The 17,674-nt window shown below is 48.8% G+C and overlaps 2 protein-coding genes across 10 annotated transcripts in view; one reads left to right on the top strand and one right to left on the bottom strand.

Moving 5' to 3' along the window:
* Nrap (nebulin related anchoring protein) overlaps window positions 1-1,902 on the top strand; it is a 72,196-nt gene extending 70,294 nt beyond the window's left edge. For all 8 annotated transcript variants that reach the window (XM_075974492.1, XM_075974491.1, XM_075974489.1 and 5 more), the window contains 2 exons: window positions 951-1,082; window positions 1,644-1,902. In XM_075974492.1, coding sequence (XP_075830607.1) covers window positions 951-1,082; window positions 1,644-1,748 — 237 coding nt within the window. In that variant the 3' untranslated portion in view covers window positions 1,749-1,902. The remainder of the gene's footprint in view (window positions 1-950; window positions 1,083-1,643) is intronic.
* The window catches only part of Habp2 (hyaluronan binding protein 2), a 32,815-nt gene continuing 16,993 nt past the window's right edge, over window positions 1,853-17,674 (bottom strand). Inside the window, exons 3-13 of one of the 2 annotated variants that reach the window (XM_075974493.1) lie at window positions 15,626-15,733; window positions 13,406-13,513; window positions 12,557-12,673; window positions 11,672-11,791; window positions 11,036-11,207; window positions 9,616-9,713; window positions 8,367-8,622; window positions 6,881-7,023; window positions 5,992-6,126; window positions 4,063-4,208; window positions 1,853-2,509 (exon numbers count right to left, since the gene is read on the bottom strand). In XM_075974493.1, the coding sequence (XP_075830608.1) occupies window positions 2,345-2,509; window positions 4,063-4,208; window positions 5,992-6,126; window positions 6,881-7,023; window positions 8,367-8,622; window positions 9,616-9,713; window positions 11,036-11,207; window positions 11,672-11,791; window positions 12,557-12,673; window positions 13,406-13,513; window positions 15,626-15,733 (1,568 nt within the window). In that variant the 3' untranslated portion in view covers window positions 1,853-2,344. The remainder of the gene's footprint in view (window positions 2,510-4,062; window positions 4,209-5,991; window positions 6,127-6,880; window positions 7,024-8,366; window positions 8,623-9,615; window positions 9,714-11,035; window positions 11,208-11,671; window positions 11,792-12,556; window positions 12,674-13,405; window positions 13,514-15,625; window positions 15,734-17,674) is intronic. The other variant, XM_075974494.1, reaches the window with a different exon arrangement.

The following is a 17,674-nucleotide window of genomic DNA, read 5'->3' as shown; positions in this document are numbered from 1 at the left end:
AGATAAAGGACCCAAAATACAGAAGAGTCAAACTACCTAAGATTGCATGGAAAATAAGTGGCAGGCCTGGTGTGAAAGCTCAGCTTCTTTCCCCTTTCCTTGGTTCCCTCCCTCCATCCTTCCCTCCCTCCCTTCCTCTCTTCCTCCCTCCCTTCATCCCTCCCTCCCTCCATTCCTCTCTCTCTTCCTCCATACCTCCCTCTCTTCCTCCCTCCCTTCGTCCCTCTTTTTCTCCCTCCCTCCATCTCTCCATCCCTCCATCCATTCCCTCCATCCTTTCCTCCCTCCGTCCGTCCATCCCTCTTTTTCCTCCCTCCCTCAGCCCTTCATCCCTCCCTCCATATCTCCATCCCTCCATCTCTTCTTCCCTCCATCCCTTCCTCCCTTCCTCTTTTCCTCCCTCCTTCCATCCCTCTCTGCCTCCCTCCCTCCCTTTCTTCTTCCTTCTTCTCCCCTCTCTTTGTTTCTTTGCACCAGTGATGGAACCCAGGGCCTTATGCATGCTAGGCAAGTGATCTCCCACTTAGCAAATGCCCAGTCTGAAAGCTCAGGCCCTTAGTGGCTCTGCTCTACTTTTTCCGTGGTGTCTAAAGAATTACTTAATCCGATTTTATTCTTTCTCTGGTAAGCAACCAAAGCGCAGAGAGGGAAGGGGAGTTTCCTAAGGGCACAGAGCATGTTAGGATAGGAACTTAGACATGAGCCAGGTGTCCCCAGTCTACTTTGCCCCACTGCAGCTCCCACCATTTAAATGGGAAGATTCCAGGAGTGGCTGCATGGCAGCCAGGCTCATCGTACACCAGGTCCTCTGTGCATCACGTGACTGCTCTTTGTCTTGACACTAATGATGTCAATGTGGTTCACATCTTGCTGCATTTTAGATGCTCTCTCTCAGTGGTCAATCCCCCAGTCCCCATTGACTATTCCTCCTGCTTCTTCCTTCCCCCAAGGTCAAATACAAATCTGACTTGAACCTGACTCGAGGTGTCGGCTGGACCCCTCCCGGCTCCTACAAAGTGGAAATGGCTCGTCGGGCTGCAGAACTGGCCAACAGGAGGGGCCTGGGTCTCCGGGGGGCTCATGTGAGTAACAAGCAACAAACTGCACCCTGCCTTGTCAGAACACGGGAAATACAAACTCATTGTTGCTTTTCAAAGTTTATTTTTGGGCAAAGGTCAGCCAGTTCTAAAGAAGCGTGAAAGGCAGCTGAACAAGGCGCCTAATTTCATGGGTCTGAGATGACCGGGCGGATGACACATGGGTTAAACTTCCCGCAGGCTTCCTCTGAAGTCACAGCCATTAGTTCTGCAGAGGCAAACCTACCAGGGCGACATCAATCCCGGGCCAGGGCAGCCCAGGCTGTGCTGAGTGCTTGCTCGTTACACGCACGGAAAGGGTCAGGGACTCTCTGGCTCCAACAGTCTGCGTTTTGAACCCCGCTTTGTTCAGAAAAGAGACACCACATCTAAATGAGACACAGGCTTTGCTTCTTTCTCATCTTTGCCTTGAGGGTCCTCTTTCTTGGGCAGGGTGGAAGAGAGGACAAAGAAGGGGAGGTGAACGCGTTGGATGTTGGCCGGGCATCTTAGCACGGCTTGTGGGAGCGTCATGTGCACTCAGGGGGCTGTGTGTGATTTCTGCAGGGGGGACCAGAGGAAGTGGGGCATGGAGATCATCAGAGCCGGGAGGTGAACCCAGATGCCTTGGAGATTCTGCATATTAACAGGAGGAAGACTCCGCTGATGTGAGCCAGCCGCCTCCACCTGCATCTGCCACTGAGGGTTGCATGCCAGAGGCATGCCCCTGTGGCTTCAGTCTGCACAAATTGTTAAACAATGGCATCCTCTCCTCCTTCTCACATCTGCCTTTATTAAAACAACAACTCTGAAAGCAAACAATGGAGCTTGTGTTTGGGGGTTTCTCTCGGATGACTGGGTGAGACTGGCTAGTTTTGTGCTGGACCTTGATGGTGTGGACCAAGGTGAAAGAGTCCAGGTGACATCCGGTGGGGGGGGGGCGGGATTTCAGTAAGCTCATATTTGTGGTGTCCACGGTGAAGACAGTCTCAGTGTATTCCACTTTTCTAGAAGGTGTATTTGTCAGAAGGGGAGCAAAAGCAGGCATAGTTCTTGTTGGTTCCCAGGAGGAGGGGACAGAGTGGGCCTCATGAAATGGTGCACATACCTGCCCAGAAAGGCCCAGGCTGGGCAGCAGTGTCTCTGTCCAGAGCGTGGCCCTTCAGCTACCTGGTCTTCTGGAATCAAAAGAACATCTCTAGCTGCCCAGGAAGCCCCTTTTGTCTAGTGCTAAAGAAAAGGGGCTTCGAGGGTCCGAAGACAGCAGCTCAGAAGCCAGCCTCCTTTTGGATGGTGTTTTTGATCCAATTCAGAAATTTGGTGACTTGAGTGTAGACGCCTGGCTTCTTCCCGCATTCTTGGCCCCAGCTCACGATCCCATAGACGAAGTAAGTGCCGTCCTTTTCACAGGTCAGAGGGCCCCCAGAGTCACCCTGAGGGGAGAAGCACAGGAGGTCTGTCAGCCTTGACAACTAGATTCTGAGATGTCCCAAACTGCCTACAAGGGGGTGATGGAATGAAGTTGCTGCCAGCTACCTTGGGCTTCTCTGGAAAGTGGTTCCAAAGCTCTTCCTGATGTCCTATGATGTATAGCTCCAACAGGAGGAAAGCTGATACAAGCTTCAGTTGCCAAGTTTGGAAAAAGTTTGAAGCCCAGGGCTGCAGCCACAGTGCTGCGGGCAAGGAATGCTCCCTGACTTTCAGTTCTAATGGCTCCATTATCAGTGTCCCCAACATCAAGCATCCGACCAAGGTGGGCAATAGTGTGTTTGGACAGACCCACACGTAAGGAGGAGGACAGAGACTCAGAGGCAGTCGATATGGCAACCTACTGCTTGTTGGCCAGCGACCAGTGACCTTGCTTTTTCAGTGGTGAGCTGTGGATGATCACAGAGGAACTTTGCTCCTGAGAGGAGCAGTGAAGATTCTGTGTGAAGTGCTTGGACCAGTATAGAGGTGGGCAGGAGAAAGGCAGCAAGGAAACCAGCTGGCTTCATCCTGGCACCTAACAACTTTTATCACATGACTTTGCTCTTATAACCTAATCACGGTCACTACCTTGTGATCTTATGGTCACATCGATCAAGGTCAGAAAGTGGCCTCAAACCTTTCAGTGATAGCCCTTGAGTTAGCTAGAGGACTGAGTAGCCGGTGGTCCCACCCATCTTCCAAGAGCTTAGGGAAAACCACACCTACTTGCTCTTTTCCATCTGGAGTTTGTGGCTTCTCATGCCCTGCCCCCCAGAGGAACAGAGGGTCATCACGAGCCTCAGACTCTGGGGCTTCCAGTTTCCCAACCCAATGGCTCTGGATTCGCTAGTTATCCTGGGTCCCTTTGTAGGAAGGCTTCATTGTGGTGCAGGATCAGGACATGGCCATGCTGGGTCTCTGAGGGGAGCTGGGCAGTGTGGAAGAATGAGCAGGAAGCCTAAACCAAGCTCATCCTTGGCACCTAGGAAGGTTGTATTTCATGGAACAGGATCCCTGAACTACACAGAATATGGGCTTTGATTTGGGGCAGGGACCTGAAGTCCCCTTAGCATAGAGTTGGTGGAATCCCCACCTTCTCCTTCTCTAGGAGCACCACCGAATCTCCATAGATCCCAGAATCTGGGGGTACGCCGTTATCAAGGTGGAACAAAGTACAGGCTTTGGTGTTCCACACACCTGGGTTGTTCTAGTTCCGGTCCCACTGCTTAACACACTGCTGCTATTGGCCTTGATAATGTGCCCAAGCCTCTGTACTGTGTGATGCTGGTATCCCCTTCAGAGGATGTTGTGAGAGCTCAACCAGGCAATTCAGAAACATGCCACACTGTTAGCTCTCCTAGCTTGATGTAGGCTCAGACAGGTCTGCCCACCTGTCTTAACACAGAAGCTGCTGGCCCGTTGACCCCGGTTCCCACCCCAGAGCTATAGTAGGCCTCTTTTCTCAGCTTGATATTCAGAACGCCCCTCCCTTCGAGGAACCCGTGGAGTCTCTGACCTGGCAGGTGTCTGATCCAGGCTTCTGGAGGTTCCCAGCACAGACCATACTGTCGTCTATTGTATTGTCATAGAGTCGGCGGGAGTTACACAAAGTGTTAGTGATCAGCTTGACTTTAGCATCCAGGAGCTGGCGGGACCCTTCTCCTGTGGGAAGAAAACGTTCACTACCATGCTACTATGAAGACTGCAGTGATACCCACTTCACTAGAAGTCACCTTAGTAAGAAGAAGCCACCAGCTCTCAGTTGGGGGAGAAAGGTATTTTTTATGGAGGATGGGAAGAAACAGCCCACCTTCCAACACCAGCATCCTGCATCCTCCTCACCCCAAGCTCGTGCAGACTTTCAAAGCCATTCTGATCACAGCTGAACAAATGATTTGTTCTGTTCTTTATCTTCTCAACTAGATCATAAATTCTGGAAAATGTGCATGGTTTGTAATCATCTTTAATTTCCTGCATCTGGCAGAAGGCTAACACATAATACACAGTAGGTTCTGAAGAAATAGATGGATCAATGCAAGGGCAGTTTCATGGATGCATGGACAGATGGGGGCAGATGGACAGACAGATAGATTCATGCGTGCATAGAACAGATGCATCCACATGAAGCTCCCTGACATATTAGGTTGTCTGCTTCCCAGAGAAGATACCCCCTTTTCAAAGATAAGGCAATCTCTCAGAGCATCTTTGACTTTGAACATAGTCTAAGGACTATTTGTGGAAAACAAAGGCGTTCTAATCTGAGGCCCTATAGGACTCTCAACTAAGACATCTTCCGCTGAGCAGGCCCGTTAAGGAGAGCCGAAGAGGAAAAGCTTAGACAGACTACAACAAAGAGCTGCAGAAACTTTTTTGGTTGACCTTAAGTCCAATTAGGCAGAGATTTTCTTTCCCCAAGGCCTCTGGCAAATGCATACATGCATTCTATTTCCTTCTGCGGGACTCTAAGCCTACTCAAAGTGATTTTTGCTGTCCGTTATTAAGTACATTATTAGTAGGGGGTGACATATTTTGAGTATTTGGTAATGACTTGAAAATACTCTCCTGAACTTCTTTGTATTCAAGATATATGGTGTGCATGATCCAAGCTCTGGGGGTAAAAATGACAACTGACAAAGTAAAACTGAGCCGCTTGAGAAACAGAACCAAGAATCTTGTGGAAGAATACCCAACACTGAAGAGCTGTTCAAGGCCAGTAGCTTTAAACAGCATCATCTCTGCCCCTGAGCACCTCCCACGTACCACAGTGCCCACACATGGTCTGCACCCAGCATCCTACCTGGTACCACAGTGCCCACACATGGTCTGCACCCAGCATCCTACCTGGTACCACACGTGCCCACATATGCTGTGCACCCAGCATCCTACCAGGTACCACACATGCCCATATATGCTGTGTACCCAGCATCCTGCCCAGTACCACACGTGCCCACACATGGTCTTTACCCAGCATCCTACCAGGTACCACACATGCCCACATATGCTGTGCACCCAGCATCCTACCCGGTACCACACATGCCCATATATGCTGTGCACCCAGCATCCTGCCCAGTACCACAGTGCCCACACATGGTGTGCACCCAGCATCCTACCAGGTACCACACGTGCCCACATATGCTGTGCACCCAGCATCTTTGCAGTTTTCTTGGAGAAGGAGAGAGGTCTTCTCTGGTGTACAATGAGTGCTTGAGAAAGGTCACACATCTAGATCAGGAGGCCAGAGACCACTATGGCGATGAGAGGCTCACAGGGAAAGTTCCATGCAAATGGTTACATTCAACTAGAGTCTGAACAATGAGGCGGATGCATTCTTTGATGGAGCACTTTGAATTTGTTTCAAGAGCAAAGAGGGCAAATGACATCGGTCCTTTATTCTCAGGATGGTGTAGCTCTCCCCGGTGTGTGGAAGGTACATCACCAGACTCACCTGTTTCCGTTACTCCCCAGCCGGAGATGTGGCACTCAGTCCCAGAGGGAAAGGGGTCGTTGGGCAGACATACGGTCTTCACGTATTTGGATTCCAGAGCACAGTGACCATCCACTGGCTTTAACTTGAGCAAAGCTGAAAGATGAGGGAGGAGTAGGGAGAAGGAAGAGGGGGGAGGAAGGGAGGAGAGAGAAGTATTGGTTTCATTTTGCTTTGGAAGACGAGTTAGCTAGCCACACTGCCCCTCCCATGACTGAAAAACATTTTCATCCCTATTTCATGTTTTAAACATCCAGAGAGGGCTAGGGAAACACTGAAAGAATATCAACATTTAAAAAAGCTAATAGGATTCAAAATCATTCCAAATTCATTTTTCAGAAGCAGGCTGTACGGAAGGGGGCTACCCATAAAGGAGGGAGAGTGGGAAAGAGAAAGCCTCATAGTGTGTGGGGGCAAGGGCACAGCACTGAGCATCCAACAGCCCCAAACTGACTGCCTCTGCACGCACACACCTACCAGGTACCATACATGTGTGCATATGCACCGTGTCACAACACAGTCATCTGAAAGCTGGGATAGCACCCCCATTTACGGAACAGAAAAGAAGGTTCAGGCAGATGACCTGAATCCTAGCCAATAAGAGAGCTGGGATCCAAAGCTGCGTGCTGTTTTCACAATACAACATTTTCTATACCTCTAGCCTTCAATTGAAAAGTTTTACCATTATCAACAATGCTATCATACACTCCCTAGACATAAAAGGCTGGGAAATAAATGATATAGCTTACGGGATTCCCTAAGGGATAAGAAGGATCATGGGAGCATTTTGTAACCAAACCCCAGATTTCTACCAGTGGAGAAGCCCACAGGAGACTCAGGGGATACTTGCCGATGTCATTGTGGGGAATATCATCTTTCTCATTGTACCGGCTGTACTTCAGTATCTTTTCCACCATAAAGGTCTGCTCATGAGATTCTGTCTTCTTCAGGTCCTGGTCCCCTAGCACGACTTTTAGATGCCTGGTGCTTATGCTATGGAGTAAAATAAGATGGTAGGAAAATTGCCCCGGGTTGTCGGAGGCAGAGCTCCACTCCTAGGAAGTCATGTGACCTTGGTGAAGCCCTGACCTTCAGCATCCTTGTCTGCAGTTCTTTACCTCCTCCCAAAAACTCTGCTTGGGTACAAATAAGACAACATGAGGGAACTTCTCCATCAGTGGACGGATAGTCCAGACAAACACTTGCGGAATATCCCTTTACCTTGTGTGAATAGATGTCACTGTGATTGATTTAATAATAATAATAATAAAAAGCTAAACGGCCAGTAGCTAGGCAGGATTTTTGGGGCAGAGAGAATGATGGGAGGAAGAAGGGCGGAGTCAGAGGAGTCGCCAACCAGACATGGAAGAAGCAGTCTGGAAAGTACACAGATGGGTAACTAAGCTTCGGGGCAGCACATGGATGAATGGAAATGGGTTAATTTATGTTATGAGGGCTAGCTAAAAACAAGTCTTATCTATTGGCCGAGCCTTCCTAATTAATAAGAATCACTATGGAGAAACTCTAGCTACACACACACACACACACACACACACACACACACACACACACACTTAATCTCACTTTTCCTGGGAGACCTCCCTTCTCTCTCTGGGCTTGACTAAAAGCTGTGGAAGCCTTGATTAAATCTGCTGCAATCGTGGGCGGGCACTAGTGTGTATATGCATGACTTCTCTCGGGGAGCACGCTAGACCCCAAGAGGACAAGGTAGACTAGAAGATATGCAGGCTGCTTCTCAAGGCAGGGTTCGTGAGACCAGGCCTGATCATGGACTTAGGGAATCTGGAACAGGAGATAGTATCTCAGCTCCTGGAAGTCACCAGAAGTATAGATGAGGATGCATGACCAGAAGGGTCATTGAAAATAGGCTTTTTTTTTGCCTTATTCAGGTGGACTATAGAGGCTCAGGAAGCAGACAGACCTGTGTCCAATTCCACTCATTGGCCTTCTTTTCCTGAGACTTTAGATTAGACATTCAACTTTCCTAAGCCCCATGTCCCCTTCACAAAAGGGGAATGCCAGTGTCTTTTCTTCCACGGACACTTACCAAATACTTCCTTCATGGAAAGGTCTCTGTGCTGAGGGCCCCAGGGACATCTCAATTAAGCTCTCTTGGTAGCTAGCTGTGTATGGTCAAGTACGCGGAGCAGCTTTGGCAGCCATGGTTGCTATAGCTCCACTCAGTGAAGGCTCTGTCTTTCTCCCTCTGGTGCATTTACCCTCACTCATGCCGACACTTCCAAGACACCACTTACTGGGAAGAGAGCCAGCTTGCTCCCCAGTCATGCCCCTCCTCCTTCCTAGTGGGTACCTACTCAGTGCAGTGGGCTGCAGTGAGCACCCAGCAGGGGTGAATCAGGGAACCCCCACAGAAGTGGCCTTGGGGCATGGAGGTGGTCAGCGGCAGTGAGGTCTGCAGGGACACCTGCCACGGGTGCTTGCCCGCTGTGCTCTTAAAGCCCCCGTAGATACGCTTGACAACGCGCTCAGCTGTCTCCGTCTTCCCGCAGGAGTTGAATCCTGGCACCTCCATCGCAGGCTCCTGAAGGCTTGCATCTGGGTTAGGAGTAACTATGGGGTAGATAAAGATAAATGATCAAACCAGCCTCCTCTGTTCCTTCAGAGGTCAGAGCTGGAGTTATGACTCTCACTACAAGCTGACCAAGCATCCAGAGCCAAGAGACTGAACGCCTTCAGTATCTTGTTTGGTGAGTGACTGAGGTTTGTTGGATAACTTAGTTAATATGAAGCAAATTCATAGCACTCATGATAAAGATGTTGCTTTTATTTTCATATTTTGAAGTTCACGACTCCTAGGATCTACAAACCTATACACTAAGTAAACAAATCTCTCATGCAGCATGCATAATATGTCATCCCTAATGCATTATGATGTTATGAGGCTTTATTTTTTTAGTAGAATAGGGGAATAAGAGGTTTACCCATAAAGCTGTGGTAAGGGTTATGAGTCTGTGACCTTGTTCTGTCCCTGGAGGTTGCTCAGATGGAGATATAACACCTGAGTCAAGAGATCTAGAGGACTTTTCAGAGGAAGAGGGGCTTGGGTGAGGTCTCAAAGAATGGTTAGAAACAGACAGAAGCAGAAATGACGTGGAGTATTGCAGACAATACCCGAGGAACAATGTCACTGTGCAAATCGGGGAGAGAATCCCATAGGTCAGATAGACTGGGGCATGTTCTTTCAGATGTGGGTGCAGAGGTGGGCCAGCGAAGACTGTCGGGAAGAATAAAAAGCTGGACCTCAGACCAATGTCATCCCGAGAGGCCATGAGGACCCAAGCGCTGATGGCTATTTTACTCCCTGACACACAGTAAGTGGTCAATAGTACATGATGTCAAGGACACTGGCCGGGGGTTGGGAAAGGAAGTTTTAGAGCTAACCTGAGATGATAGAGGTGTCTAGGCTAGCTCATCATTATGAGGGCTATAGAGGAGTGGGCAGAGTTTGTAAAGCCAGGGTCACGGGATGTGTAGAGTAGGCGTGGTCAAGTGCAGGAAATGGCACCTCTTCTCCCCAGGTCCCTCTGAGAGCCACAGACTTACCTGGGGTGGGACAGACTGTGACGTCACAGTATTCCCATTTCACCTTTTCACTGTTAACCTTAACAAAGCACCAAGGCTTGTGGTCTCCATCCGGGTTTCTAAAACACAAAATCAAAGTGACTGACCATCCAAGCTTGGAAGCCTAGACATGATGGAAGCACCCCAGATCAGAGGATGCCAATCCCCACACTGCCAAGCTATCATTCTTCATTTGAATCCTCTAATAGGTTAGCAAACCTTGGCATACAAGTGTGGTCACAGAATTTTGGCAAACTCCTAACTTCCAGACGAGTATCCCAAGGACCAGGAAGCAGTTTCCAAACTTTGGCTGGACCATGGGACACCCACAACCTTTCGTGGGAGAAGTGAGATTCCTACTGACGATCTCTACTCTACATGTTTAGAAAAGGATTGCAGACTGAGAGACAGGATGAGAGCTGGAATCCTGACCCAACCTCTGAGTCACAGGCATGAGAATCCTTTTAGAAGCGGTCACAAGGTTTCCCCATGAAGATTACACCCAAGAAGGCGGCTCTCAGGGGGGCACGAGGAGAATAGAAGAAGAAGTTGTGTACAAGGAAGAGACTCTTGTTTTGGAGTCAGTTCAAGACAAACAAAATATCCTCACTTTCCATAGGCAAATCACCTAAGTCATTGAGCTTGGCAGAACAAAAAAACAGAACAAGGAGATGAGCAGTGTGACTCAGAAACAGAAGACTGGAAAAGTCCATCCCCAGGAAGGGTCATCACGCCATCCTTACTAAAGAGCACATGGCCATCTGTGGCGGGAATCATAATGGTCCCCAGACTTCGTTTGCTCCTCAGCCTTCCTCTTGACATTATGTGACCCATGTGACTACCTCTGCCACAAAATTCACACGGGCAATTATATGTCACTTTTTAGCTTTTGGTTGACATTTTTTTAAAGCCTTGTTTTTCTCTTTTTACCCTTCCTGGGTATTTTTTTGTTGTTGTTGTTGTTTTTTGGTTTTTCGAGACAGGGTTTCTCTGTGGTTTTGGAGCCTGTCCTGGAACTAGCTCTTGTAGACCAGGCTGGTCTCGAACTCACAGAGATCCGCCTGCCTCTGCCTCCCGAGTGCTGGGATTAAAGGCGTGCGCCACCACCGCCCGGCCTTCCTGGGTATTTGTAAAACTCTGCGGAGTTAAATTCCCCCACAGCCACAAAAACACACATGTGTAGCATCAGTAAGAAGTGAACTTTGATGTATGTGAGCCCCTGAGACTCCCTGGGGAGCCTCCCTCCCTCCCTCCCTTCCTCCCTTCCTTCCTCTGTAGCTGTAACATCAGTGTAACCATACCTATCCCGAGTAGGATAATCTCTTCAGAAAAACTGCTGACTTGCAATCTGTTTCAAAATCAAGCAAGCAAAATAGGACCTACGGGAGACAGCAATCTGTACCTGCAAAAGTTGTGATCTGCAATCCCGTGGGTCTCAGCGTCCTCCATAAACATGTTGTAATTCTCCTGCAAGAGGAGGTGGGAATTCCAGTAAAGGCATGGGCTCTGGTTGACTGTCCTACTCACTTTGCCTCGGTAAGAGTAGCCATCACCGACATAACAGTCGTCCGGACCTCGGAGAGAGCAGGCCGCCTATGAGAACTGCCAGTCATGGACACATTGCCCTCAATAATGGTTGGCAGGGGGATACGAACTAGGTCACGGGGCTGGGCCTAACTGTGTATTGTCTTTAGGTTTTATCACAAAGCTCCAGAATGTTCCACACTCAACCTGAATTAAAAATGTGAACTACCCCGTTGAGGAGGTAGGTATTTACAAAATGACTAGGTGGGGGTGGGGGGAGTAGAAAAGGCCCTGATGCGGTCAGGGCAGAAGGTTGATTTGCCTGAACCGCACCCCTGAGCTTCATCTTCTAGGCAGAAAGGTGAACAAGCTCAGTGCTCCGAGGTTGGAGGAGTAAGGAGGGGTAGAGCTTGGGGAACTCGAACCGTGTGTTTATGAGACACTTGAAGAGAAAAGGGCTCCAGAGGTTTCACTTCTCCCAGAGTTTTGATGATGTGGTAGTGGAGATCCATACCTATTTCACAGAATCTCCCCCTGTACTGGTCTGGACAGGCACAGCTAAACCTGGACCTCCGTCTGTGACGGGAGCAGACGCCACCATTCTGGCAGGGATTTGGTCTGCATGCCGGAAGAACTGTGAAGACAAGAAGCGGGGCCCAGAGGACACATTAGGAGAAGGTACAGTACCCCATGATGGTGGTAGTTTTCTGGGGTCATCCTCTCTAAAATGATAGGACACCACAGGGCAAAGACAGATCATTGACACATTAGCAAACGCCAATGAAACCTGCAGAACTTAAACTAATACGGATGTGTCGTATGGATGGTGGCCACACTAAAGAGAAAAAGAAAATCAATAAACAACCCCATCCCCTCAAATAAAAAGATGTGTACATTGGTCACCAAGTAAGGACTAGCCAAAAGTATAGACTGATGTAGAAGTTTTCAAATAGTCTGAGCTAGATAGAAAGTTGTCTGTGGACCTTGAGAGCTGTGTGACCACGGACAAGTTAACTTCTCGAGTTGCGGGTTCTTCACCTACCAATTTCTTCCTTGCATTGAGGAGTAAATCCCTTGGGATGGTGCCCTACCCACAGCAGAGACTCACTGTTACTCCCACACACAGCCCATCTCAGGAATAGATCAGAGCCAGGTTCCTGGAGGAACCAACTTCCAAGGTGACTGTGTGTGTGTGTGTGTGTGTACATATATTAGTTAATTCTCCCTGAGTTCTCCAAGGAAGGTTACATGTTTTAAAATCATAATTAAGAGGACTGTCTTGAGTGTCACAAAACCCAGCTCCACTTCCACCCACTTCCACACAGTAAGATGCAGTCGCCATGGGCACACGCTAGAGCAAAGAAAGCAATCTGCGGAGAAGAGAGCCTCTGCCACCTACCCTGGGAGCAGTCTGGCCCTGTGTAGGGGTGTTTGCAGGCACAGCGATAGTACGGAGGCTTCTGGGTAATGAGGCATTCACCATGGACACACGGGTTGTCCTTGCACTTGTTCCGGGCTGCACAAGATAAACAGAAAAGAAGAGAATGAGGGTAGGGCATCAGGCGGTGCACGTTTGACCTAGCGGGGCACATGCCTACCCCAGTTATGGAGGTGGGAGCAGCAGACTGTGTCTGTGGCTTCGTCCACAGTCTTAAGTGCCAGGCTGTTCAAGGCTAAGGTTTCTTTCTTAGCCTAAACAAGGTTTCTTTCTGTGTCGTTATTCTCAGTGATGCACAGCCCTACAAAGGGTTCTATATGCAGATGCCAGCAGGGTATTGGACGGAAGAAACTAGGGCAGGAGCCAGGGCCCTTGGCATCTCTGATTTTTTCTTACATTCTAACCTGTGTGGCCAGTGGCAGGTCTACGCCCTCTGCCTACCCTCTCTCCCGCTGGCCCTATGTGCCCTGAGACCTTCCTGTCTTACCATTTGAGGATCCTATTCCTCTGCTGTGGTTTGTCTAAAAGCAAATTTCTCAGTTTGGGCCATATTTGGGGTAGATGCCGTCTCTTGCCCTCTCTTAGCCTCCGCTTGTTTCTCTACAGAATGGACCCATAAGACACAGTATGGCGGCAGGAACACACAGATGCCACCTGTGTTCACACAGAGACCTGGCATCACCATGCCTGATCAAAGAAATGCGACTATAACCTTTGCCCCAGGATCATCCAGTGCTTTCCCAGTGCCTTTAGACGGAGGCTGAAGGGCTTCACGTTTAACCCAGAGGGGACAGAGAGAAAGGGGCTCACCATTCTGACACCGACTTCCTGAGAAGGGGGCTGGGCAGCTACAATGGAAGGTGTCCCCTCTGATGATACAGTTCCCACCGTGTTCACAGGGGTTGGACTGGCATGGATCTAAGACACAAAGGCAGAAGTCAAGGTCAGAGAGGGGGGAATCCAAAGAGAAGCCCCACTTCTCACCTAATGTCGGCCTCTGGCCCCAAACGAGAGATTAACAATAGAACTGTTGCTTGGACAAAGGGAAAAACATGTATCATCCTTCAAGATCAAGGGCAGCTGCAGTCCCATGCCCGGGGAGGAAGAGGGGAGGCAGGCAGACAGAGTTGTGACTGTCTCCCTCGGCCCCGCTTTGGACCAGGCTTTCTCACTGAGAAAGTCCCCTTCCTCTCGAGTGTTTTTCTCCTCCCACCTCGCTGGGAGTACATTGGTGTCTGTCTCTGAAGCCAAAGGCATTTCACAAGCCCGAAGACCTCCCCTACTCACAGTGCCCGGGGTGGAGGTCAGGCAGAAGTGTGCAAAGCTAACCCACCCCTCACGAAACACAGGCTCTCTGAACATCAGGAGAGAGGAGCAAAGGCAAGGGGGTGACAGAGAATCGACGCACAGAGGAAGTGACCCAGTGGCCTTCATCTTTCTTCAACTCCTTGTTCAGTTAGATTTTGTCATATTTCATCTGTGCCTTTGGCTTTTTCATGGTTGTCTGAATGGATCCTCCCTTGGGGAATTCTTTGTCCTTCGCTCTACTCATTGTTCTTTGGTTCAGGAAGTAGGAGCCCAGGGCCTGGCTCCTGTTTTGATGGTCTCTTCTGATGTTCTCCTGGTGCCCTGTATCTTGGCCCTGCCTTCCAGGCCACTTTGCAGTAACACAGCTTTTATGCCAGCTGCTAAGGGCTTTCCATGTGTTCTCTTGACTCAGTCATGTGGTTTTGCCTGAACCCAGTTTCTTATTTTCCTTTTTGTCCGATTGGTCAGTCTAAGGAGCCATAAACCCACAGCACATATGTGAATACACAGACATACACACAACCATCTGACATATACACACTCACTAACAAACACACAAACCACATTCACACACATATATATACACACAAAACAAACATACACAGCTATACTCATATGCACACAAACACATACAACCACACTCACACACACACAACCACACTCAAATATATACACGCACACAACCACACTCATATATACATATACATACAAACAACTACACTCATATGTACACACACAACCACATTCACATATATACACATACAACCACACACAAACACAATAACATACATGCACATAATCACACACACACAACCAGTCATAAACACATATATACAACCACCTTCACTCACACATACAAACATAACAAACACATACACACAAACATTTATACACACACAAGCACTAACATGTAAAAAGATTCTGAATAAAAAACTGGGCATGGTAGCAAATACTTATAACCCCAGCACCCAGGAGGCAGAAGCAGGAAGAACTTTGAGGTTCACTGATCAGTTGGTATAGTGGGGATCATAGGTCAGCTGGCAAGGTGGGGCTAAGGCCAGTAAGAGGCCCTGACTCAAAAACCAAGGTGCATCGATGATTCCTGAGGAAGAACATCAGAGATTGCCTGCTAGAATTTATATTCACACATGTACAAGAACATGCATGTACAGATATACACCCCTCTAATATACACACAGACTTACACCACACACACACACACACACACACACACACACACACACACACACACGCAAGCACAGAGACTATAAATAGCAAAAAGAGGAAGAAAAAGGGCAAAAACAGAAAAGCAAGGGAAGCCCCAAAGCTGTATTTGTCAATGCTGCAATCCAAATGCTCAAAGATAATTTAGATTCTGCTGCACAGTTAGGACTAAGCTTGAGGTCAAAGACACAGAACTGACTTTGGACTTGACGTCTCTCAGTGTCAGGAGAGCTGGATGAGGAGGCACTGCCTTACTGCGTGACTTTGGCCGAGTCCGTTCCTCTCTTGGCCTCCCTTACTCTGCCTGTTGCTCGAGGGTAGATGCCTCTCAGCACCTACCCTGTCCTCATAATATAGGACTCAATGGGAGGAATCCACCCTAGAGAGGTCTTCAATACCATTTTACTATGCAGCCAGAGAGAGGGCAGAGAAAGGCCCTTGCATATGGTCACACATAAGTTCCTTCAGCCACGGTCTCCCTCTCCAATTGGCACCCACCATCGTCTGCATAGTACCAATCGGGGTTCTCAGGGGAGGTTGGCACGACTCTGGGGCCTTCATCTGGGCTGGTATGCTCGTAGCTGTAATAGTCTTCTGGCGTCCAATCTGCAGGGCAGGGAAGGACAGAAGACAGTTTAGTCATTAGGCTTGAGGGGACACCTCTTCCCAGAGAGCTACATTCCCTTAAGGAGGAATTACATGTCTTTTGAGTTCTCCCCAGGGATGCAGAAAGACACGAAGGTCAGGTTGGGGATGTCTAACTTGAGCCATGTTCTGGTCCAGCAGTGCAATGCTGGTCTTTGGAATGGCAGTACCTGACTAGAAATGGAGAAGGAGACCAAGTGCCAACTTTCTACCAACTGTGCCCTCGGGTACACCTACTGTATGCCCTGGGTTTCTTAGCTGTAAACACAGCAGGAAGCATCCTGTGGGATTCAGGTCTTCACAGTTCTACACAGGGTCTACCAGGGCTAGAGCGCATGGTGCCATCACAGTGCCTAACTGGTAGCTTTGTGAATAGTGTTTCTCCACGAGACTTCACTAAGCCATCTTGGCTCAATGTAGTCCAAGACACTTGTCACTTTCCTCTTTGGGCAAGCATCTCTCACTCAATCCACAGAGCATTTAGCAACTAATCTTACTGTTAACCTTTTATGGGGCCCTGTGCTAAACATTTACAGGTACCATCTCATTTATTCTCATAAATATCTGGGAGGTTGGGCCAGGGATGTCGCTCAGTCGGTAGAGCGTTTGTGTTGTAAGCAGGAAACCCTAGACTTGACCCCAGTTCTCTATGAAGTGGGATGCTGGTACACACCTGTAATCCCAGCTCTTACTTTCTTTCAATGTGCTGTGAAAAAAAAAATAACCGAAACCCAACAAAATCAGCTTATGGAAGGGGGTTTTATTCTGGCTCATGGTTTAGGGTTCACTTCACCATGGGTGGGCAAGTCACGGCAGCGGGAGCCTGAAGCACTGGTCTCATTGGATCCACAACCAGAAGAACAGAGGGGTGAATGAAGCTAGCACTTGGCCCACTTTCTCCAATTTAGACAGTCTAGGTCTAAAGCCAGGACATGGTGTCACTTCAATGAGCCCTGTCAACATACTCCCTCGTGAGCTTTCCTAGATGGAAAATAATCCCGCACAGGTGTGCCTGCAGGCTTATCTCCTGGACAAGTTCAGAAGTTGCCATGTTGACAGTCAACAATCAAAACTATCACACCAGAATCAGAGGTTCAAGCCATCGTTGGCTGTAGAAAGAGTTGGAGGCCAGGCTGGAACAGACCCTCTCTCAAAAACAGAACAAAAAAAACCTGGGAAGTGAATGTTGGCTGTGTTTTAAGTTGTGGAAACTTTGGCCCAGAGAGAATAAGCAATGTGCTCGAGGTCACCTAGCTAATTCACAGCTAGATTTAAACTAAAGTTTGTCTCTGTACAACCGCCATGTCTTTCTAGCTCAATGATGGTGCTCAGTTGCTTTAATTAGCTCCTTCCATTGCTTTGCATGCGCGCACGCGTACACACACACACACACACAACCATCCCCACTGAATGTCCAACTGGCTACTTAACAGCCACCCAAGTACAACCCTCAGCTTGTTCCTGGACCTTGGTTACTGATGGAGACAGAACGCGATGGTGCCGGCAAATGGAGAGTTCGTTTAGATAGGACTGGGACAAGCAGATGTGCGCATGTCTGAGCTGGAGTCTCGGAAGATGCCGTAGGATTTGTGGCTGGGGCAGAGAAGTTTGGAGTTGGGAGAAAGTTGGGTTCATTTTGACCTTTTCTGCTGATGAGAGGATGGCAAGTTGGCAGAGGAAGCTGCGGGGAGCTCTCCAGAGAGATGTGTGGTAACGAGGCAGAAGGGAAGGCAGACAGCTGACTTGAAAGGCAAACCCAACAGAGGCAGTGATGGCGTGGAGGACCGCTCCCTATCCAGCTGACTGCCAAGTGCACTGTCTCAGGCATCTCCCCATCACTCTGTTACAGTCCTTACATCTATGGCTTCTAAAAAATTGACTTTTGCACAATGGCTGTTTTAT

This window comes from Microtus pennsylvanicus, chromosome 5, assembly GCF_037038515.1.
Source record: "Microtus pennsylvanicus isolate mMicPen1 chromosome 5, mMicPen1.hap1, whole genome shotgun sequence".
In the NCBI taxonomy this organism is placed as follows: Eukaryota; Metazoa; Chordata; class Mammalia; order Rodentia; family Cricetidae; genus Microtus; species Microtus pennsylvanicus.
Note: the sequence above shows the minus strand (reverse complement) of the source record. Positions and strands in the feature narration are given on the sequence as shown.